Source organism: Aristolochia californica, unplaced genomic scaffold, assembly GCF_029961685.1.
Source record: "Aristolochia californica isolate CCGP_79_NKW_82.1479 unplaced genomic scaffold, dmAriCali1.0.hap1 SCAF_3, whole genome shotgun sequence".
NCBI lineage: Eukaryota > Viridiplantae > Streptophyta > Magnoliopsida > Piperales > Aristolochiaceae > Aristolochia > Aristolochia californica.
This window is the reverse complement of record NW_027181992.1, coordinates 1,726,512-1,743,543: the sequence shown is the minus strand read 5'-3', so window position 1 is coordinate 1,743,543 and position 17,032 is coordinate 1,726,512. Positions and strand designations below refer to the sequence as shown.

General features: G+C 42.0%; 3 protein-coding genes across 3 annotated transcripts; 2 read left to right on the top strand and 1 right to left on the bottom strand.

Moving 5' to 3' along the window:
- The first annotated feature begins 1,321 nt into the window (after nt 1-1,321).
- LOC137958560 (uncharacterized) lies at nt 1,322-4,399 on the top strand. The gene is made up of 5 exons (XM_068805621.1): nt 1,322-2,149; nt 2,525-2,680; nt 2,876-2,994; nt 3,370-3,635; nt 3,999-4,399. Exons 1-5 carry the CDS (start codon nt 1,322-1,324, stop codon nt 4,397-4,399), a joined length of 1,770 nt encoding a protein of 589 aa, XP_068661722.1.
- Nucleotides 4,400-5,262: 863 nt separating this feature from the next.
- On the top strand, nt 5,263-8,161 carry LOC137958695 (fructose-bisphosphate aldolase 1, cytoplasmic). Its single transcript, XM_068805789.1, has 2 exons — nt 5,263-5,394; nt 6,766-8,161. Exons 1-2 carry the CDS (start codon nt 5,367-5,369, stop codon nt 7,812-7,814), a joined length of 1,077 nt encoding a protein of 358 aa, XP_068661890.1. The 5' UTR covers nt 5,263-5,366; the 3' UTR covers nt 7,815-8,161.
- A 4,022-nt stretch (nt 8,162-12,183) lies between these two features.
- LOC137960022 (trihelix transcription factor PTL-like) lies at nt 12,184-15,498 on the bottom strand. Its single transcript, XM_068807473.1, has 2 exons — nt 14,931-15,498; nt 12,184-13,610 (listed from the first exon to the last, which is right to left on the bottom strand). The coding sequence occupies exons 1-2, from the start codon at nt 15,281-15,283 to the stop codon at nt 12,332-12,334; spliced, it is 1,632 nt and encodes a 543-aa protein (XP_068663574.1). The 5' UTR covers nt 15,284-15,498; the 3' UTR covers nt 12,184-12,331.
- Nucleotides 15,499-17,032: the final 1,534 nt, after the last annotated feature.

Below are 17,032 nucleotides of genomic sequence, written 5' to 3'. Positions count from 1 at the left end.
ATTAGACTTGGGAGATTTGGAAGGACAGGTGGCCGGTTTGGTTTTACGATTCCCTCAAAAAGCGGCGATGAAACCTTGCAGATAAGTAGAAAGGTGTCACGTGTCCCTTATTCTCCTTCTAAGAATGTCCTTTCCTCCGGGTAAAATTACGTTTGTGGCAGAATCCAATGGAGAAAGTACACGTGGGTGGCCCCACCAAATTGATTGGCCTGTACAGTGAAAGGGCCCCCGTTCAGAGAATGTCAAGTAGAAGTTCTAAGTGATCTGGACCACAAGTAAATAAAATTAGATGGCCGCTTTTTTATAATTTTACTAATTTCGTGCTACTACCAATTATTGAGATTTACTTAGAGATTTCTTTAATTAAGGAGAAATAATGTAATATTCTGTAAATCCGGTGATTGGGGTAATCTCATATATATTTTGTATAACGGCTATTTAAGCCGATGATGTGAATGAGAAATTAAGATTGAATGTGAATCATTATTTTCGAGTTGGTATCAGAGCAGGAGAATCATCTCCTTCTCCTTCTCGTCGCCGAAGAGCAGAGCGAAAGCTCTATTCTGTAGTTGTAGCCGAAGAACAGAGTGAAAAATCTCTGTTCCGTAATCTAAACTTTGTTTCGCCGCGAAACAGAGTTGTTCAGAAGCTCCGCAGGCCGCCGCCGACGATCTTCCATCAGAAAGCTTCGTCGAGACGTTCCGCAAGCCGCCGACGACCGTATCCCAGCCACTGCTCGGCCTTTCCATCCGATGCTTCGCCGACCGACGACTCGCCACGAAACAGCGCTCTTCGGACGTTCCGCAGGCCGCCGACGATCGTAGCCGAGCCACTGCTCGGACCTCAACAGAACCTTCACCGACGACAGTATTCCAGAATATCATCAGAGCTGACGCCGGCGAAGGGGGAGACGCACTGTCGAGACACGAAAACTTCGTCGTCTCGACGAAGAAGAGGTACAGTAACCGGTCCAATTTAAATTTTTTGTTTTTTGAACTTAAGTGGTTATAGTATTTCTGCCCGAGCGATCCGGTCTCGGACAAACCAAGATCGGCCCAGCGAACCGGGATCGGACCAGACCGGACCGGTCCAAGATTATTATTTTTTTTAGAAAGGGAATCGGACCATACCGAATCAGTATACGGATCGGACCAGATCAATATTATTTTTTGTGAACCAGACCAGACCGGACCACTCTACGGACCTTCTTTTCATCATGTCAAAGGAATTAACACCGATTATTCATGTGCAATCCGAACACTCTGATTTTACAACCAGTGTCACTCTTATCGAAGTCAACTATGATGTATGGTCCCAAATCATGGAGATGCAAATTGCGGGACGAGAAAAACTTGAATATATTATGGGAAAAACACCATTCCCACAAGAAACGGATGCCTCCTATGCGAAATGGTATGCTGAAAATCAAAAAGTCAAGGGGTGGTTGTTAACCTCTATGTCACCAGATATTATGAAGCGCTATATTCGGCTGCGTACCGCACGCGAAATATGGAATGCTATGGAAAAAGCTTTCTATGATGGGTCAGATGAATCACAATTATTTTCATTGAATCAGAGAGTTTTCTCCACCAAACAAACTGTTCGTCCTTTATCAACGTATTATGGTGATCTTGTAGAAATTTTCCAAGAACTTGATCATTGTGACAGGACTATAATGAAAGATCTTGATGATGTTATCACTTATAGGAAATCCGTTGATAGATTGCGCGTTCATATTTTCTTAAACGGATTGGATGCAGAATTCGAACAAGTCCGTGGTGAAATTCTCAGAAAAGACCCGATATTGGATCTTGAAGAAGCTTATGCTTATGTACGTCGTGACTCTGTTCGTAGAACCACTTTAAATAGTGAAGTTGACCGTGTTGAGACATCTGCAATGGTAGCACGTCGAGCTAAGCCTAAAACAGCTCGACCAACTGGTCCTAACAGTTATCAAAATCGAACATCAGGATCTCAGAATCGTAGCTATGAGGATGGAACAACCAAACCAAAGCGCATTTGTACTCACTGTGGTGAGACTGGGCATACAAAGGAACGATGTTATGAACTTATTGGGTATCCAGAATGGTGGGACCCTACAAAAGCGCCTCGCAAAAGGAACTCCAAATCAAATAATCATGCTTCCGTTGTAGTAGCAGAACCTTCCACCTCTCACACAACTGAGGATGCATCAGTCTTAATCGCTACATCTGGTAAGGTTCTTAATACTTCTACTCCTAGTAGAAATAGTGAATGGATAATTGATTCTGGTGCTACCGATCATATGACCTTTGACAATCTTCATGTTAAAAGTATGAAACTATCTGAACAACATATCGTATCTACAGCAAATGGTACTCCATCTCACGTTATTGGAGAAGGTTCTATCACTCTCACTGAAAATCTGAGTCTTGATTCTGTATTAGTTGTTCCAACCCTCAATTATAATCTATTATCGGTTGCTCAAATAACTCGTACTCTGCATTGTATTGTGGTTTTTTGGCCTAACCTTTGTGTTTTTAAGGATATCCAAACTCAGAAGACAATTGGGTATGGTACTAGAAGGGGGAAACTCTATTACCTTGATTTACAACCAGAGTCTCAGCCGCCATCTTCCCCCCTTCATAATGTACCAATGGATCAATTGCCTTCTGAGTCCAAGTCCATGTCTGGACCTCAGGTAAGTTCCGAAACTCAACTAAGAGTGTTACCTCATCGAACCACAAGAGAAAAACCTAGAGTCAATTATGAACCTCTTCTCACCTCTAAATCTCAGTATCCCATGCATAATTTTGTGTCTTACCATAGATTGTCAAAGGCAAATGAGGTATTTGTGAATCAATTATCTGCTATATCTATTCCTAATAGTGTGCAGGAAGCCTTGAAAGATTCTAAATGGAAAGAAGCCATGAATGAAGAAATGAGGTCTCTTCAGAAGAATTCAACATGGGAAGTGGTTGACCTACCTGTAGGAAAGACACCAATTGGATGCAGGTGGGTATTTACCATTAAATATAAAGCCGATGGCACTATTGAAAGGTTCAAAGCAAGGCTTGTCGCTAAAGGATATACTCAAACCTACGGGATCGATTATATGGAGACATTCGCACCAGTGGCCAAAATCAACACCGTTCGGATTCTACTATCTCTAGCTGTGAATCTTGATTGGCCCTTATATCAATTTGATGTAAAAAATGCATTTTTACACGGAGATCTCCAATAAGAAGTATATATGGAATTACCTCCTGGATGCATTATGCAAAACAAAGGAGGCAAACAAGTATGTAAACTGAGGAAATCCCTATATGGTTTGAAGCAGTCCCCGAGGGCGTGGTTTGGAAGGTTCACGAATTTTATGAAATCTATCAGATACAAGCAAAGTAACTCAAATCATACTCTCTTCCTGAAATATAACAAGGAGGGCATCACAATTCTTATTGTATATGTTGATGATATGATAGTAACTGGGAATGATCCAGAAGAAAAGAAATCTTTGCAAAATCGTCTTGCTAGAGAATTTGAAATGAAGGATCTTGGCTACTTAAAATATTTTCTTGGCATTGAAGTATCCAGATCTAAGGAAGGAATTTTTCTATCTCAACGAAAATATGCTTTGGATTTATTGAAGGAAACTGGTATGACAGCATGTAGTCCAGTCAGTACTCCTATGGAAGAAAATCTGAAACTTGGAATACATTCAGATCAAGTTCCTGCTAACAAGGAGCGTTATCAGAGACTAGTTGGGAGGTTAATGTATCTTGCACATACCTGACCAGACTTAGCTTATGTACTAAGTGTGGTTAGTCAATTTATGCACTCTCCAAGTGAAGAATATATGAATGTCGTCAACCGTATCCTACGCTACCTGAAATCATCTCTAGGAAAAGGAATTTTATTTAAAAAGGGAGGTGACTTGAAAATTGAAGGTTATACCGATGCCGATTGGGCTGGGTCAATAGAAGATTGACGATCTACCTCTGGATACTTTACATTTGTAGGTGGAAATTTGGTCACTTGGAGAAGTAAGAAACAAGAGGTGGTGGCTAGATCTTCAGCTGAAGCTGAATACAGGGGAATGGCCAAGGCAATATGTGAATTATTATGGATCAAAAATTTGATACAAGAACTACATATTGAGCAGACAAGTCCTATGAAATTATATTGTGACAATAAGGCCGCATGTGATATTGCTCACAACCCAATCCAGCATGATAGAACTAAACATGTTGAAGTTGATAGACACTTTATTAAAGAAAAGTTAGAAGCAAGAATCATTGAAGTCCCTCATGTTCGATCTAAGGATCAACTTGCCGATGTGCTAACCAAGGCAGTGTCTTATCGAGCTTTTAACAAATGTCTTGACAAGTTGGGCATACGTGATATCTATGCACCAACTTGAGGGGGAGTGTTAAGATTTACTTAGAGATTTTTTTCCTTAAAGAGAAATCATGTAATATTCTGTAAATCCGGTGATTGGGGTAATCCCGTTAATTACTTAAATTCTTCCATGTATATTTTGTATAATGGTTATTTAAGTCAATGATGTAAATAAGAAATTAAGATTGAATGTGAATTTGACTCTTTGAGCGGTCACCTAAAAGCCAGAAAAAAGGAGGACAAGAAAACGGGCCAACCTAGAAAAGCAGGCGTGCACCCTGATCCTATCGCGTGACTCGACTTTACGTAACCAGCTGTCGCCACCAGTTTGGCTCAGCCAACCAGCCTGGTCCCTGTTAGTTCGCCCTCGGGTTGGTCGCTCTGGTAAATAGCGAGCCACCGGTTTTTTTATTAGCGTTTACAAAACCCGCCCCCTGTTTTTACTCGCGATTCAACCACCAAAACCTGTGGCGCTGCTTTCTTCTTTCTATTTCTTTCCCGGTTTTCACCGTTTTTCTTTTCTTTCGATTTTTAGCTTCCCTTTCTTCATTTGCCTAAAATACCCGGCCCAGTTTTAAGCCCATCATCAACCTAATTCCCCTTCTTCAAGTGCTTACTTTTTATACTTTTGGTTGCTTTATCTGACTCCTAATTGCAAACTGCTAACGGCTACGATTGATTACTTTTTGCAGCCCCCACCCTAACTGGGACCTAAATGGGCCTAACATCACCAATGGCCCAAGTCGATATCGGATGTGGAATTATTGAGACGATGGCGGTTTTCTCACCAAAAAACGCTTCATGTGGAGCCCCCTACTCCTTACAGATGACGACATTTTCGATGCCACTCTTCTACGCTTCTCTGCTCCCGGAGGCTCTTTCGCCCCTTTAAAAGCCCTTCAGCAACCTGCCTTTTCGTTGTTCATCGAGCTCTGCTATTCCATTTCTAGTCTCTTCTTTTGTTCTCTGGAGATCTGTGGCAGGGGAGGATGTCGGCTTACCGTGGAAAATACGCTGGTATACTGACTTTTCTTCTTTTTTTTATGTCTGTTTTTCATTCTTGGATCGGTTATGAGATCTTGTATGGGTCCAATTCTTCGTGAATGTTATACCATGTATTAACTGTGATGTTTTAAGCATTAGACATCTACTCAAAATTGGATCTGCAGGCTTGAGACGGAAATCTGTTTATGTCGCATGATGTTTGTTTTCTTTGAACTTTTATGAAGGTCGCTTACGATCTTAAGATGTTTTAGGGATATTTCAGTAGATATGTTATTTCAACCCATTTGATTTTTCTTTTGTTTCATGAAAGGCGATCCTTTTCGTTCTTCTGAGTATGCCCTCTCCTCCGCCCTTTTTTTTTTTTTTTCTTCTAATGAATAAGGGATCAGAGCCTGTAAGTCACCCATGGAATGAAAACGAGGCATGAAGCACTTTATCATATCTTATTTTGTTTTAATTTTTGCGGCTGGCTCATCTTGTTCTGCCTTGCGCAAGTTCTCTTTCTCTGGCATCCGGATCTTTAAGAAAGATGTTTTAAGCCTTCCAAAAGATGGTTATTTTGCATCTTTCGATTCTAATTATTGGCCATCATTTGTGTAATCCTGTTTGCTTACAACTATTTACTATAAATATGGATACGTTGCTAGTATGTGAGGTATGGATTTCTAGGTGGATCCAAGGTCGGATGTTTGATTGGTGCATCGGGGAACCTTAGCAGTGTATGAATTCTTTGGATGCTTTTCGTTGGACCAGCAATTTTTGGATATAATTTTGACTGATGAAAACGATATGGCGAACGGTTGTTCATGAGTGTACTTTCAATATTCTACTCTAGGCTCCTGCAACCAAGAAGCTTAGTCTAATCCAATTCACTTTTAGTAGAATTGTGTTTTGATGATCTTGTGCGGAATTGACGGTTCATTATATTTGTGTGATACGAAACATCTCTAAACGCCCCTGGAAGAAGATTATAATATTTCTCCTTCCATTGCTCTGCATTCCTATCCTGTAACAGTATTTCTTCAATTTTTATGAGAAATCTGAAATTGATTGGGAAGTCGTTTTGGTTTTTAGTTTTTTTTTCTGTTTTCTGTGTCAAAAATATCTCTTGAATCAGGGGTGGGAAATTTTGCGTTTCAGAACTCTTCTAATATTTAACTATATTGGAGCTTTTCCAGAGAATTATCTATTTTTTGCCTCCTTTCGCCAACACAAGCGGTTTTCTGTCTACTCGGTGCCCTTGTACAGATGCAATTTTCTTAATCTTTCCTGTGGTTGAATGAGTCTAGGAGATATTCTGATCTCCATCTTCTTCTAGACATTTTTTACATCATATAGTGCATATCACAGCTAGCTGACTTTCTTAGTGTTCTTTCCTTGCAGACGAACTCATTAAGAATGCTGCCTACATTGGCACTCCGGGCAAGGGTATTCTTGCTGCTGATGAATCTACGGGCACTATTGGCAAGCGCCTTGCCAGCATCAATGTAGAGAACGTCGAATCTAACCGCAGGACCCTCCGTGAGCTCCTCTTCTGCACTCCTGGTGCTCTTGACTACCTCAGTGGTGTGATCCTCTTCGAGGAAACACTGTACCAGAAAACTGCCTCAGGCAAGCCTTTTGTAGATGTCTTGAAAGAAGGTGGAGTCCTCCCTGGTATCAAGGTCGACAAGGGGACTGTTGAACTTGCCGGTACCAACGGCGAGACCACCACCCAAGGCCACGATGGTCTTGCCCAGCGGTGCCAGCAGTACTATGCTGCTGGAGCTCGCTTTGCCAAGTGGAGGGCTGTCCTGAAGATTGGGCCACATGAACCTTCTCAGCTTGCAATCAACGAGAACGCCAATGGATTGGCTCGCTATGCAATCATTTGCCAGGAGAACGGTCTGGTTCCAATTGTCGAGCCTGAGATCTTGGTCGATGGACCACATGACATTGACCGTAGTGCCGAAGTCACTGAGCGCGTCCTTGCTGCGTGCTACAAGGCCCTTAACGACCACAAGGTGCTCTTGGAGGGTACCCTCTTGAAGCCCAACATGGTTACTCCAGGTTCTGACGCTAAGAAGGTGACCCCTGAGGCGGTGGCGGAGTCCACTGTGCGTACACTTCAGAGGACAGTTCCTGCTGCAGTCCCTGCTATCGTGTTCTTGTCCGGCGGTCAGAGTGAGGAGGAAGCAACCTTGAACTTGAACGCGATGAACCAATACCAGGGGAAGAAGCCATGGAGCTTGTCATTCTCGTTCGGACGAGCTCTACAACAGAGCACGCTCAAGACCTGGGCAGGCAAGGAGGAAAATTTCGAGAAGGCCCGGGCAGCGTTCCTCTCCCGCTGCAAAGCAAACTCGGAGGCAACTTTGGGCAAATACAAGGGAGATGCTGCCGTGGGCGAAGGGGTATCTGAGAGTCTGCATGTCAAGGATTACAAGTACTGAGTAGTTTTTCTTTTCTCTTTCTGTATCAGTACCAGTGATATAGCGAGAGAGGTCAAACTCTCCTGTTGCCTTTTGATTTGGACTTTGGTTGTTCTCTGAGGAAAAATAAGTTTTGTTACATAAAGGTGAGGCTTACGATGTAACTCAGTTTCTCCAGTATAAATGTTATTAGAAGTATTTGGGAAGGCATGTCTGTCCTCTTTTGTTTGGCCCTCTCCTTCTCTAATGAAGGAAAGAACCCAATGTGGTCGGATTCTACCATAATAATTTTTAATTTATTTATTTTTGTTTTTAAGAGTTGGTTAGGAACGATGAATCATGAATGAAGAATTTGCAACTTACCCCCTTGACTTTTAGTCTTTCAATTTCCAGTATGGAGCCGTGAGATCGCATCTGAATTACTTGGTACGTTTAATTAGTTTAATCGTGTTACATTAGTTTGGTCTCAGAGCTTAACGATCACCTTCTCGCATCGGTCGCATTGGTGAATAGTCCCAAATCCACTACTGAAGCCACTGTTTCGTCTTTCTCCTCTTATGTCGCTTTAGTTCAAACATACCAAAGAGTCCTGATTTTGCCTTTGGGACGACATCGTAGAGAATCCAAGGACAAGCTTCGATTTTTTTTCATCTTCTTTTGAAACGGCGAATCGACCTTTGTCGACACCGGTTCATTGTCCCTCTCGTCTGTCCCATCTTCCTTTCAGTCGTCGACGACGACAAATTTCCAGCCCCTATCTCAAGCGTCTGTCGCCATTTCCAGAAGGAATCACTTGCAAACCGCCACCAGTGCCGCTGCAGAATGTCACGCCAGCCAAAACTAGTCGTTGTCGTGTCGTCATCACCGACATCTCGTTGTCGATTTTGACAATTGCGATTCGCCACACCACCCCGGAGCATGCCAGCTGCCGTCCTGCACTGACAAACATAAACTCGTCCCCGAAAATTGAAGAGATGCGCCAGATAGAGAGGACGATGCGCAATCGTTCCACACGCATGTCTGCACGTGCAAGTTCGCACATGTAAAAAAAAACACTCGTGCTCAAGGGTTTTGTCTGTTTGCTCGTGTCAGTACTGCCATGTTGTTCTACCTCATGTACATTGTCTAATCAACTTCAACCAATGTACATTCTTCTTCTAAAAAAAAATCTCTTTTTTGACCGTGGTACACTTGTGCAATCACTCTTTGGTGTTAACTTTACTTGTTTTATACTCTTGTTTTGCAATTTTAATGATTTGAACCTTCGGGAGTAGATAGTAGAAAAAAAAAAAAAAAAAGTAAATAAACTACTAAAGTGTATTGAGTTTGTTAGAATTCGGATGTAGATGTGCATTGATTCATCCTCCGTTGTAGACAAGAAGGATGACACTAGGGGCGGCATGGAGCTGAGCCGAGTCCAAGCCTGTTTATATTCGAGTCGAGCTTTATTTAAATATTTCAAGTCGAGCCTCGTCTCGAGCCTAAAATTGTTATCGAGCTCGAGCCCAATGAGTTCGAGCCTCAATATACATTTAAAACATTTCAAAAAATATATATCAAATAAAATGTATATATAATTATGCATACATTTTACATAAAATTGGGCATAACCTCTACTTAAAATTGAGCATAATTTATATATATATATAATACCTGTATAAAATTCGGCATGACCTCTACTTGAAATTGGGCATAATCAATATACATAATACCTGCATAAACATTCCATAAACACTCCATGAAATTGTTTATACACTCCATAAAATAGTCTAAACACTCCATACACTGCATAACATTATAAATAAACTCCATACGATAATCAAACACAACAAAATTAAATGAAATATCACTATCAATTTCAATCACCCAAATAAAAACTATAAATCCTTTAAATAAAATCCTTACTAGAAAATTACAAGAAATATTTTAAATTTTTCTTAGGAGAGTTAAATGGACCTCTTATTGCCTTTTCTAAAGAAATAAATAAAAATTAATAATTAATCTAATATATTATTATACTTATCGATAATTTTTTAATCACATAAAATGTCAAACACAAAATTACTATAAAAATTGCCTCATACTCAAAAGTATTATATTATCAACTGTCAAATACTTATTCAAAATTTTTCTATATGGTTTTCTAACCCATCTTGGCAAGAAAATCTTACTTAGAAAATTATTTGATTTTTTAAAAAGAATTTATAATTAAAAAAATATGAGGCACTAATGGTCCCTATATTTCTACTAAAAATGTCTTTTCAACATTTATTGAAAAAACCACTAATAGTCTCTAAAAACGTATTTCTACTAAAATATCTTTTCAGCCATGAGGAAGGGACAAAGAGTTTTTTTTTTTTTGTTTATGATCTCGCACGTAGGGGTGACTTTAAATAAATTATATATAAAATTACGCATACATTTTTAAAAAAATATAATCATAGGAGAGGTTCAAGATTTAATTTCAATAATGGATTAAAATGCACCAATATTAATCTTTTTTACTCCAATTGTTATTTAGCTTGTTTTGTAATTTTTGAAATTATGGCCTCCTTAGTGCCCCTAGATGAAATTTTATATTCTAGGAAAAACTATATGATTATATGATTTTTAATAAAAATTTTCAATTAGAAAAATGTTTAAAAAAACATGAGATACTAATAGTTTATAGAAACTTATTTCTATAAAATTTATTTTTAATTTTTTCGAGAGCTATGAGGAAGAGAGTTTAAGGAAAAAAAAATTATTTTTATTTTATGATCTCACACGTGCGAAATCATCTTCGCGCGGGGGAGGGGGGATATTATTTCTCCCTTGAACGTAGGTTCTGGTTTTCCATCGAGACGACTCGGAGGGAAGGGGGTTACGGTGCCGGGGACGACCTGTCGTTGGGGATGACGGCTACGACGGAGGCGGTGGTGATGGAAGTGGCAATGACGAAAGCGACGGCGACGGAAACAGAAGCGACGACAAGGAGAGGAAGAAATCGAAAGGACGACCACAGAGGTGGCCAGCGATCAGCTGCGAGGGCGATAGAAATGGCGAACAACTGCGACGGCGGTGACAACAGCTGACGGGAGGGGCTCAGCGGTGATTTGGGGGGGGGGGGGTGGTACCCCTCGCTCTCGATCCTGCACCCGCTCCCGATCCCGACTCACCTCGAACCAGCTCGCGAGTCGACGAACCGAACCTGTCTTCGGTCGAGCTCGGCTTGTTAAGGTAAACGAGCCAATTTCAATGCTTGAGCTCGATAGATAACGAACTCGAGCTGCTAGCGACCTGACTCGGTTCGAAGCCACCCCTAGATGACACACCCAAGTAAATCCTAGAATAATTAGGTACCACCAATTATTGATTCACGGCCCTAAAATCCGATCCTCGAAAGGAAAAAGTCCTCTAGATGTTGTCTCAAGCATGAGGAGTTTGTTGTAACTCGCCCACAAGTGTTACTTCCTATTAAGAACCATACTTCTTTTATTCCGTGTCAAGAGGGGCATGATGACAAGTTACTTAACACATAAAGATCGAAGCTCCTACATTTGATGGTCGTTTGGATCCATGAGTGTTCTCCAGGTGGGGTTGGCGAGATAGACAAATTTTTTGAGTGGTACAATTCATCTGAGGATAAGAATGTCAGATTTGCAAACATGAAATTGATAAGCACTGTTCATATTTTATGGGAAAATGTCAAGAAGGATATTGCAAAGAGACATGAATCGCCTATTACCCATTGGGAGGAAATAAAATTCAAGCTACAAGCCAAATATCTTCCTCCCTCCTATAGGATCACTCTTTGATTGGTGGCACAATCTTCGGTAGGAGAGTAAGTTCGTCGTCGAGTGCATAGCCCAATTCGATGAATTCCAAATGAGGTGTTTTGTTATAGAAGATGAGGTAATTACTTTAAATAGGTTCAAAAAATGTCTCAATGGCGACCTTAGGCGTGAGCTTCAAAGGTGTCACGACAATTGAAGTCTGCACCATATTTAGAAATAATTCTGCATTCAAGTGATTCTATTTATTAAAATACATCATCTGGGATAGTCCTATTTGAATATTAATTACCAAACTTGGCACTATATTAAAAATTGTGGGAAAGGTTCTTGCAGGATGTTATAATCTGAAACGCACGGATATCTAGGGGTGAATGAAAAGCAGAAGCACAGTGAAGCAGAAGAGATGAAGCATACGAAGAAAGCCTGTTATCTGCTCAGCATTCATCCCGAACTGGAAGAAACACAAAGCTTTGACAAGGAAGAGTTGCCCAGGTTTGGGTGATTTCCACCTTCCAACTCCCATACCATTTACCTTGGCTCAGTAACTCCAAAACCTGTTTCAAAGTCTGCTAATTATTTCCTCACAACCAACCAAGATGCATTAGAACTACAAAGAAAAAAATATTCTGTCAGCTACTTTTTTAAGCACAAACTTGTGAAGAGAAAGGGTTTCTGGTCTCATGCTAGCAGAAAGTCAATCTCCAGCCTTTACATCTCTAATATCTTGGTAAATGAACTAAGAGGAAACCTCTTCTACTTCTCCTACAAACCCTGCTCTCCCTTGTTAATTTTCATGACATAGTTCTCCCACAAGTTATCACCTTGATCACTCATCAGAAAATTCAAGCAGTGATCGTTTAAGATTGAGCCAGCTATGGAATTAGAGGGCGAGGGGCCTTCCCCCTCGCTGGGTTGAAGTGCCAGAGTCTCAGGTCTTTGCTCATCACTCTCATGGGCGTTGATCCCACCTCCATGGATGTACAGAGACTCAAGGTGCTGGAAGTAAGGACAGGTTTTAGAGTTCTCCTTGCGTTTCTTATTACATTCCTTATTTTTCCTTAAATACTTGTGGGTCTTCTCCCATTTCTCTTTGCACCTCTTTGCACTCCGATCGTATCCTAAACAGCTCATCTTCGCAGATATCTCTTCCCACAGCGCATTCTTGGTGTATCCACCTTCTTGAAACCTAGTCTCCATGATGCTTCTCAGTCTCATCAAGCTCAAGATCTCCGCTTCGGGCCATTGTTTGTTAATATTCGTCGCACTCTCTAACATTTCACTGTCGTTCTCAATTTCTTTATCTTCGTCCTCGTGCAGATCCAGGGCAGTGAGCTCCTCTGGAGAAGGAACCTTCAGTTCTTTCCCACAAATCCTCTGCAAGGCCTCCATTAGAGCGATGTCACGAGCCTGGACCCATGCTCGTTCGTTTGCCCAGAGCTTCTGTTCTCTTTCAAACCGTTCGGCTACTTGCTTCCTCCATTCTTCCTCTCGCAACATCCTCTCCTGCTCTTTCTTTTCGAGGCTTGTCAACATTTTGTCTAACCAAGCTTCCTGAATCTCCAAGAACTTCTTCATTTGCAAGTCGATGAACTCCCTTATCTTGGATTTCCAGCTCTTTCGGCCCCTCTTGAGATTTTTCTGATCTTTCTTGTTAGCGAATGAAGAATTATTTTCATTGCAGGCAGGAGTGCTAGAGTTCTTCTCCGCATCTTCTGAGGATGAAGAATCAAACTGGGAGGAATTGGACAAGCTGAGGCTCTCGGACAACTTCTGAACTGGAAAGGCTTCTTGGTTTGCTGGGGTGGTGCAAGGGTTACTAACTCGGGCACATTGCTTATTGTTACTGGCATGGTTAGTTTCTAGGTTTTGGTTACTGTTCTCTCCATACAGAGCTTCTAATTGCCTGAAAAATCTGTAGTGCTTTCCGTCTTGTCTCCCTGCTTTTCCTTCCTTGGTCTTCTTATAATATTTGTACAAGTTCTCAAATTTTTCTCTGCACTTCTTCCCACTCCTGTGGTACCCATGTTCTTCGGCCATAATCCTGAAACAACAGAAGATTGATTTACTCACTGTACATTTGAAATAACCAAAAAGAGAATTAGAATTATGTCGAAAGATATGACTCTGTTACGTAAGAAACCATGAGCTAAAGCAAGTTTCCCTGTCTGATCTATTGGTACTCGAGCCACTTTTATAATTTGTTTGAACAGTGAGACCATCAAACCGGCAGGCCAGTTCTTCACGCATGAAATGAATGAAAGGATAAACACAGAGAGAAGAGAAGAAAAAAGGGAAGAAGAAGAGAAAGAAAAACAGACACTTGGGCCTGCTTCAAATTAAGTGGTCGTCGATATCCAGAAACAAGGCAAGCATGAAAGACAGGTCTACATGTAATTTCCAGAATCTGTCACATTCTATCACAAAACTAGTAAAAGAAACATGGGCGTTGGTGTGTAAGAGTTATTTAAAATCTGAATTCTGTCATGTTCTTAAGGTCTTGTCACCTTCAACTATAAAACAAGCAAAACATAGACGTGGATCGCTCAGTAAAGTAGTAAACTGAAGCCTGCCATGTGCTGCCACGAAACTGGAAAAAATAACTTGTAATATATGATCAATAATTAGTTCCAAAGGAATCTCATGGTATTGAAACAGAAGAACCGTATACGTAATCCTGCAACTTAAGCTCATGTAGCTCAAGAATGTGTTGCAGAAGATCAGTGGTAAAGGAGAAGATAAAGAAAGATAAGTGCTCATCTGTAATCGAACTCGAGCCAGTCAGGGTTTCATTCTCACTTCTCAGACAACTCAAAACAAACTAAATTAACTTAATCTCTTCCCCAGTTTTATGTTTTTTTCGTTTCAGCTTAAAACGTTTAAAGAACTTCGATCGTTTCTGACACAGGTAGAAAAATCAGCACATCTTTCTCCTCTGGAAGTGCACCAGAAGATTTCAATGGAACAAGAAGTAAAAAGCGTTCAAGGGTTCGTAATCCTAATTCAAGTGTACACGCAGCCTGTAATAGACGTGAAAGAGGGGTTATATTTTGAAGCAAAACGAGCACCAAAAAACACTAGAAAGTAGAAATGAGAAGGATTAGGGTCTTCTACTGACTTAAACAATACCGGTCATTTCCTCCTCCCTGAGCATAAAAGATGGAACACAAAAAGAGAGAGTCAATTTCCAGGCGCAGAACCAGACAACAGTGAGTCTCTTCCCGCAAGAAAGAGAGAGGTAGACAGCGAGAGGAGTGTACTAGAAACCGCAAAGAAACTGAATACGATAAATGGCAGTGAAAAAGGGTGAAAGCAAAAGGGAAAGGTGAAAAGGGAGGGAGAGTTAAGTGTCTCTATTCTCTACCTCGCAACCTCATCCCACAGTGGCCCTTTCTGATTTGCTTCTTTGAACCTGGCATCCAGCCGCGACCTGATTTCGAGAAGAGTGAGGGTTTCCTGTCTAGGCCATCTCCCATTACCTCCGTCCCAAAGGCCAGCCTCATCAAAGGCCGAGTGGGACGACGACTCCGACAGGAAATCCATTCGCTGGTGAGGCAAAGCGTCGCCCATCATCATCATCTCGTAATGGTGGGAGGTGTCCAGATTCCGGCCACCGTGGAAGGGCTCCCCGACGCGGGGAAGAGCCGGGAAATGGGTTTTCCCCGCCAGTAATTGACGTAGATCAGGCAAGCCGTACTGCTGCTCTCCCATCTCCATCCAGAGCAGCAGAGGCAGTGTTTCATGGAAGAGACCCAAGCGAGAGGGAGAGACGCGGCAGAGTCGGATCGTGTCGTCCACGAAAAGCTCGAATTTATGCACCAAACTCTGGCCCTATCTCTGCCACTGTCTCTCTAATCACTCACTCATCCCTCTCTCTCTCTCTCTCTCTCTCTCCTCTGTTCATGGCGGATGGATTCCTCCCCTCTCCTGACTGTCCCACTTTGTTTCCTTTCGCGTCTTCTCTCTCTTCCTCGACAAAGGAATGCAAGAACATACGTGAATTTCTCTCGAATCATAAAAAGCCACGTTTCAAAAGAAGAAACGAGGGATGGAAATCCAAGAAGGCGAACTGTACGACTGACGCGTGTACAGTGTCAACAAGCGCTACTTTTTGACCAACTGCGCGGCTCGGCGCGCCGGCGCAGAAGTCGTCCGCCCGGGTGACTCTAAAACGGTCGTCTGATGATCTCAACCGTTGAACAGGTGTCAAGAGAGAAGCGGAATGACGGATATGGCCCTATCCATCCTTCCAAGAAAACCCGAATGACGGATATGGCCCTATCCATCCTTCCAAGAAAACCGGATTCTTCGAAACTTGCCTCATTTGGGGCCCACCAGAACGGTGGCTTTCAGTCAGACGAGCCATCTTTTGTAGTTTTCTGCTGCTTTCAAGTGTCTACGGGCAGCCGACGAGGATAATCAGAATTTTACATAACATTTGAGCCTTTACAGCTTTATACCTGGCCATTCTTGAAAGGGGGAGGAGAGGAAAGAAACCAAGAAAAGGATCGGTTCTGAACCAACCCAATTGGCAATCATAGATGTTTTTGATATCTGTTACAGTATTTCCAAAATCAGACATTAAATACTGGACTTGCAAATTGTGAACTTTGGTTTGTCCAATATTATTTCTGTTTCACTCACTCAAGTGGTACCAAAGCACTTGAGGATTCCACTCACAGCTCTAACAAGCAGCTTTGAACCACTTTTAACGTCCTTCAATTGTGCCATTGATGGTGCAAACCTTTAGTCGTCATCTTCGTGAGTGTTTTACAAGGCTAGTAAGTTTAAGCACTTTTGCAGAGGAATGGAGATTGAACAGAAGTTGCGGCTGCTTCCAAAAAGGTGTTGGGCTCACTCTGTAAGGCTATTTACAGCAAGTACAGAAATGAAATAGGATCCAGGGACCCTTACAAATACTTTCTCTATCCAAGTACTAACGATGAAAAGTCGGTCAGTTCAGTCCCATCATCCCATGACTTCTCATAAAAAAATATCCCATACCCAGATGCTCCGCCCCCCATATCACCTTATTAAAAGTTTACACACCAATCGGGCGGGGCGGGGCTGGGCTGCTTTTCCAAAAAATTGTCCATGAGACCCCGACTCAAACCTCAAAATTACAGCTATCTTTATTTTGTGGATGAGAGAGAGTATCTGTCACCTAATGACGTAGCGGAGGAGGAGGGCTCCTGCAAAACTTGCACTGGACTACCAGTTCAGTACCGTGCATCCCAGTAAACCCGCTCTGACTCACGCTCTCAGATGCAAAAGCTGAGTCTGAGCCAACCAAAGCCGATGAGCAGTGGACGCGCCGCTTCATCACATGGTGGCTGGTGGGCGTTGAACGACATGATTAGGATTACCGTCTCACCGGAGGGTGGCGGGCTCCAGGGAGGGGCGGGCTCGGGTACGGTCGCGTTGTAACCGGTAAACGGGTCCACCGTCACAGCTGGCACTCGCGAC

Excerpts from the sequence above, each read along its gene's own strand:
- LOC137960022 (XM_068807473.1), bottom strand. The coding sequence starts at position 15,283 with ATGGAGATGGGAGAGCAGCAGTACGGCTTGCCTGATCTACGTCAATTA. Across the intron at positions 13,611-14,930 it reads CTGTGGGATGAGGTTGCGAG|GATTATGGCCGAAGAACATG; the intron begins GTAGAGAATAGA and ends CTGTTGTTTCAG.
- LOC137958695 (XM_068805789.1), top strand. The coding sequence starts at position 5,367 with ATGTCGGCTTACCGTGGAAAATACGCTG. Across the intron at positions 5,395-6,765 it reads TTACCGTGGAAAATACGCTG|ACGAACTCATTAAGAATGCT; the intron begins GTATACTGACTT and ends CTTTCCTTGCAG.
- LOC137958560 (XM_068805621.1), top strand. The coding sequence starts at position 1,322 with ATGGAGATGCAAATTGCGGGACGAGAAAAACTTGAATATATTATGGGA. Across the intron at positions 2,995-3,369 it reads AAGACACCAATTGGATGCAG|ATACAAGCAAAGTAACTCAA; the intron begins GTGGGTATTTAC and ends GAAATCTATCAG. Across the intron at positions 3,636-3,998 it reads GGATTTATTGAAGGAAACTG|GTGGAAATTTGGTCACTTGG; the intron begins GTATGACAGCAT and ends TTACATTTGTAG.